Below are 5618 nucleotides of genomic sequence, written 5' to 3'. Positions count from 1 at the left end.
TTCCCAGGAACGATGAAAAAAAAAAACAGTGCAAAAACAAACTAACAAACAAACAAAAAAAACCGTCTTGTACATTGTAGGAATTTCACGTATGAAACACTTGGTAGCAGCAGGAAGGATTAAATAAACAAATAAAATAAATTAAATGTGTTCTTCACACTTAGAAAGAGGCAGTTTTACAGGAAATACAAAAAAAGAAGAATTATAAATAGTCTGATATACACATATGAGAATACGACACACTTAACCTCATGGGAAAGCTCTGTAGAAAGTGCATCGTCCCAGGCTTCGCTGCTGGGCCTGTCCATGCTCCTTCAGATCCTTGGCAAGAAATGCGTCACCGTCATAGCCGTAGACACCCGGTTTCCTTTTTTTGTCCGTCCGGTCTTGCTCAGGCCAATGTACATGCCTGGGTAGGCTGCGGATTCGTATGCATTGTAGTTGTTTGCCAGGAGTTTTTCTCTAAACTTGCATTCATTGGTGAAATGCACCTGAGGAGGAGAGAAGAGTTGAAGATGTTACAGTTTTGTTGAAATTCTGAACATTGAAACCAGTGACACTTTACTGAAGGTCAGAAATCATAAAACTACATAACACCTGCCAATCAACTGTGATATCCATTCACCTCAGAAAGTATAATGCAGTTGATGCTTGTTGGAATAAGCCTTTATAATTCTTTATATAGGATTATCAGTTGTTAAGAAAGACATATGTAGGTCAAGTCTATCAGTATGATCATCACCCTTCAGTAAAGTCTTCCTGCCTAAGGAGTGCATTTGATCAGTTACTTCTCGCAGTTTAGTTGGACAGATCAAAAATCATCTGGAATCTAGTAAAAATAGGAAGAACTGGTAGTCAAGTCTCTGTTATAAGTTGTTATTTCAGAGCAGTGACTTGAAACAGACTGCTCCCTGGTCGTATTTACATACCAATATCAGGTGCATTGGAGATAAACCCCTTAAAATCCCAGGTATATTACATACTAAGGCTTGTTATTCTACTACAGGGACTTCAGTGCAAACTGGTTGAGCTATTCTTAAATTATAGATACATGTAATAAAATTTTGGGCCCACATTTAAAGGGTAAAGCATCAGACGTCAGGACTTTTCTTCCATGTTTAGTTTATCCCATTCCTGCTGCAACTACACAGCTCTTGAATCAGGTGGGTTTACCTGATTCAATTCATTAGTTCTTTGCCAAACTCATCCTGAGCAGAACTGGGCTTGTTAACCCCCATTGATGGGTCTAGAATTTTATTCCTTACTCTAGCCTCGAAAAATAGTCTCATATTAGACTATATAGACATATTAGACTCTTATATAAAGAACCAAAAAGTGGTTTCAATTCTGGTTTCAAGGGAGCATCCATTGGGTGGTTCTTTAGAGAACCAAAAGTTGCATCATGCCAAAGAACCCTTTTTGGCACCTTCAATTTGAAGTGTCTACTTATGGAAAAAAATCAGCCCTGCAATTAATATCTGAATAATAAGCCTGAAGTTCAAGAGGTTGTAACAGGGAAGACATTGGCCTGCAGGGCTGGACTAGTCCCAAGAGTGAACACACATACAATCTGGGTGGTCCCTTTTGGCCAGTTCATCTATACCCGGGGAAGGACAGTAGGTGCATGTGTTGGCTGGCAATGCTAAGAATGGAATGCGTAGAGCGAGTGATGTAGTGTGCCATCGTCCCTGGCTTCACCCGGCCCACAATGAAAACACGATGAGGCACAAGCAAGCTCAACAATGCACCAAGGAGGAGCCTGGGGGGAGGAGGGGTGGGGGTGGGGGATGAATGGGGGGGTGGGGGGTGGTTTACAACTCCAGCACAGGGCGATATGTCATCAGGCACTGATAAGAAAATCTCCAGGCGGAAACCTGCCATAAATCAGCTCATGCACTCACAGATCCATAGAGCTTCCCCTTGCTGTTCATGGCCACGAATAGCTCGCTCCGGACACCGAACAGTGTCACAACTCCCCTCTCCACCGGAGATATCTCCAGAAGACCTGTAACCAACAACAAAGAATACAGATGACCTTGCTCGACTCATATCTATCAGGTCACAGCTCAGGATGAGTGTATTTGTAAAGCATCACAAGTGTTTACATTTAGATTTCTGGAGGAGCCTAGAAGGAAACGACACCTTCCGACCATGAAGCATTTCGCAAACACTTCTATCGCGCCCAACACAGTAAAATCCCCACTGTTGAGTTAACAACTACCTTGCTTTCTCTCTTGTAAAAATTAAGGTTCTTGGCTTGGGCATCTAAGAAAAGTCTTGAATTGGTATAGAACCTAAACATGACATGAAGGGTCTTTAATCCCTTAAAAATGCATTTGCGGCTTATTATATCCTTATTATGCAGTTACTACATGAACCACAGTGCAAACTGGCTGAGCTATAAAAGGTTCTAGCCATTGACATGTTAAAAATAATCATCACAAAAGAACCACCAACTGACAGGTTTCTTAGGGAAATAAAAGTGACTCTATAATGGCATCACTCCACAGAACCCTTTTATATTTAAGAATGTACCATGTTTAATTCACTCTTCTAATGGCCACTTGTGTCCAGCAGGACTTCAACAAGCAGAGTACAATTTGCTGGAGGGTCCAGATTTCCTTCTCTCAATCTCATAACCACATTGCTTGCATTGTAGTTACACAATATTTACTGAATAATAAGTAGTACTGAATATTAAGTCTTGAGGTTTCTGTAGGAATTTGTAGGAGTTTGAGGGGTTAATTCAACACTATGGATTTTAAATTGAACCATGACTTTTTATCTACATTTTGTCTCACGTCTTTGACATGGTTTGGTGACACAAGAAGACGTATTGAACGTTTTTTCCAAGCAGACTTTTGTCTACTTTCCCTTTAATAGAGCTGTACTGAGTCCTCGGGATGATGCCTCGTCCCCTTTATAGAGGCACTGTGCGCTTACTGCGTACGTAATGAAAACGTATGTAATGTATCTCCCTTCAGTTTTATGTCATGTCTTAAAATAGTCCAAGGGGACACAAAACAACTCTTGGGAGCGTATTGATACTGCATCCACAAGCCTCTGGACGTGCTGTTCCATGAATGTTGGGCCGACTGCAACAGCATGAGAGTAAAAAAAACTACGAATGCTCCAAATGCTGTCATATAGACACCTTTATAAAGCCTGGCTATTAATTAGACATACAAGGTCAAGAGGGTTAATGTACCATAACAGATGGACTTACCTCTAGACTAACTTTGGGACCAGTTTTAGATATTAGCCCATTTCATGTTACACATGCAGTTGTTTAGAGAGGGGTGCTGAGAGCACCAGTGGCTTTTTTAAAAGCCCAGATGTTGACCAGTCCATAAGTGACAAACAGAAACATCTCCCAGTGCATTTATCAGGACGTACATGGAAAACTACCACTAAAGACGCTACAACACAGCATTCAAATGTTTCAAAGACTATGCTGTTCAGTGGTCTTTCTTATCCAGTATTGCTTCTCAGAACAATCCTTAGTGTTGAATATGCACGTTCAGTGTTTGGATGAGCTGGACACAGTTATACTCAGAAATTCTGGATTTATCACTAGTTGAGTTACATCAACTGTTGCTTAGGTGCTTCGTCAACACTTACAGGGGTCACGTAGATTCTGTACTTGTTAATTAAATACTGTTAAGAGTTGGTTTTCCGGACAAGGATTAAACCTATTTCTGGACTATAATTTTTCTTTCCATTCAGGGTGGTCCAGAACTAGGTACAGTCCCTGTCTGGTAAACAAACCCTATGAGCTGAGCACAGCTCTTTGGGTGTTAGTTCACCTCTGCTGTAATAATTACGCTATAGTGGTTCAATGCAGTTCTGGTAAAATGGATAGGGATTAACTCAGTACTGTTGATGTTGTGGCGTTTATGCAGGAGCTTTGTTGTTGATCAACTTTGTATCTATACCTGAGACTCTGAGGCACCATTAAGAGTCCCCTAAGTGTGCTCACTCTGTGTGAATACACTTTTTGAGTTTTGACACTTTTATTTCAGATCACAGGCATACATGTCAATGACACAAACAGTGCAAGTACAATACATCTTAAAAATGCATTATGTTTTACTGGCTCATAGCAAAGTTCTCACTCTTATGTAGTTTATGTAGTTTCCCAGACTAAGATGCATAAGCCTGAAATACATAGGCTTTTTAATTGTTGGCGTCAGAGTCCAACACTACAGGCTAAATCTATGCCCAAGAAATCAGTGGCTATTTGGGGTCAGTTGAACACCGTGTGAACACTGCGCGTACTTACTGTATCTGTTCTCGTTGTGCACGCCGGTGATGGTGCCGTCCGGTAGCACTTGCAGGTGGAAGCCGATGCCCACGTTGCAGTAAAGGCGGCGCAGGCGCTTGATTCCGGTCAGGTACTCGCTGTCCCGGGCCGCCTCGCGCTTCTCCCCGGGCACTCGCGCCACCGAGCGCTGGTAGAGGGTCTCCCAGCGCCGCTGCGCGCTCACTAGCGGAGCGCCGCGCGCCCAGCCTGCCGTCAGCCCTAGGAGCAGCAGCAAGAGCACGGGGAGCAGCGGCGCCGCGCGCACACTCATGCTGCCGAGCACGGGGCGCGCGCGACAAAGCGGGATCGGGCTACACGCACGGGTCCTCCTTTGTCTATTTTGGCATCAACGTCCGCCGCCCCCTCTCCTCCTCCTCCTCCACCGTGCTCCAAAATTAAAACCACCGCGCGGAAAAACGGCCCCAAAGTCGAGCGCTCAGCTCGCGCGCTAGGCTGCGCGGCCGCGTTGCGTAGCGTGTGTCCGTGCGCTCGTGCGTCCAAAGTCGAGTCCAAGTTCGGCGAAGTCGCTCAGCGCGGCTCCGCTCGGCCATGCGCGCGCTATTTATACGCGCCCACGGAGTTACATCACGCGCTACGCGCGGCATGGCCACGCGCTGGAGACTGGACGGGGCCTGAGCGAGCGCGCTCGTGTGTGTGTGTGTGTGTGTGTGTGTGTGTGGTCGTGTATTTAGATCTTTGTGGCGACCGAATGTCCACAGGCCGATGGAAAACATGAACATTTTGATATTGTGGGCACGTAAAAAGTTAAAGACAAAGTTGAGAATGTATAAGAATGAAGGGTTTTCCTTTTTTGGTGGATTGGTTGGGTTAGGAGTTTTACTCTTAGTAAAAGGTGGTTCTTCAAGGTTTCTATAGCAAAGATAATGGTTCTATACAGAACTAAGGACACTTAAAAGATCTGTTTGCATGCTTAAATGGTTCTGTGCATGGATGGTGAAATGTGTTGGATGTGGTTCTGTATCGAACCTTTTTGAAAATTGTTCTATACAGCACTAAAATAGGTTGCTTTATTGTTTCGACATCAATAAAACAAGAATCCTTTTTGGTGCTATATAGAACCCTTTACAGCACATTCTCTATCAGTCTGGAGAGGCATTTCACCGCATAAAGAACCACTTAAGAATGCAAATGGTTCTATATAGAACTCTCGAAGAACCCTTTTAAGCGTGTTACTGCTGCTACTACTAATACCACTACTACTACTACTACTACTACTGCTGCTGCTGCTACTAGTACTACTGCTGCTGCTGCTGCTACTACTACTACTACTGCTGCTACTACTACTGCTACTACT

At 43.8% G+C, this 5618-nt stretch overlaps 1 protein-coding gene across 1 annotated transcript; it reads right to left on the bottom strand.

The window, feature by feature from the left end:
- Positions 1-314: 314 nt before the first annotated feature.
- fgf4 (fibroblast growth factor 4) lies at positions 315-4574 on the bottom strand. Its single transcript, XM_017709761.1, has 3 exons — positions 4283-4574; positions 1902-2005; positions 315-491 (listed from the first exon to the last, which is right to left on the bottom strand). The coding sequence occupies exons 1-3, from the start codon at positions 4572-4574 to the stop codon at positions 315-317; spliced, it is 573 nt and encodes a 190-aa protein (XP_017565250.1).
- Positions 4575-5618: the final 1044 nt, after the last annotated feature.

The sequence above is a fragment of the Pygocentrus nattereri genome, chromosome 15, assembly GCF_015220715.1.
Source record: "Pygocentrus nattereri isolate fPygNat1 chromosome 15, fPygNat1.pri, whole genome shotgun sequence".
Classification (NCBI taxonomy): Eukaryota; Metazoa; Chordata; class Actinopteri; order Characiformes; family Serrasalmidae; genus Pygocentrus; species Pygocentrus nattereri.
The sequence above is the reverse complement of the archived record's forward strand: the minus strand, read 5'-3'. Positions and strand labels throughout refer to the sequence as shown.

Coding starts and splice junctions, on each gene's coding strand:
- fgf4 (XM_017709761.1), bottom strand. CDS start 4,574: ATGAGTGTGCGCGCGGCGCCGCTGCTCCCCGTGCTCTTGCTGCTGCTC. Junction 2,006..4,282: donor GCACAACGAGAACAGATACA/GTAAGTACGCGC, acceptor TGTTGGTTACAG/GTCTTCTGGAGATATCTCCG. Junction 492..1,901: donor AGGGGAAGCTCTATGGATCT/GTGAGTGCATGA, acceptor TCTCCTCCTCAG/GTGCATTTCACCAATGAATG.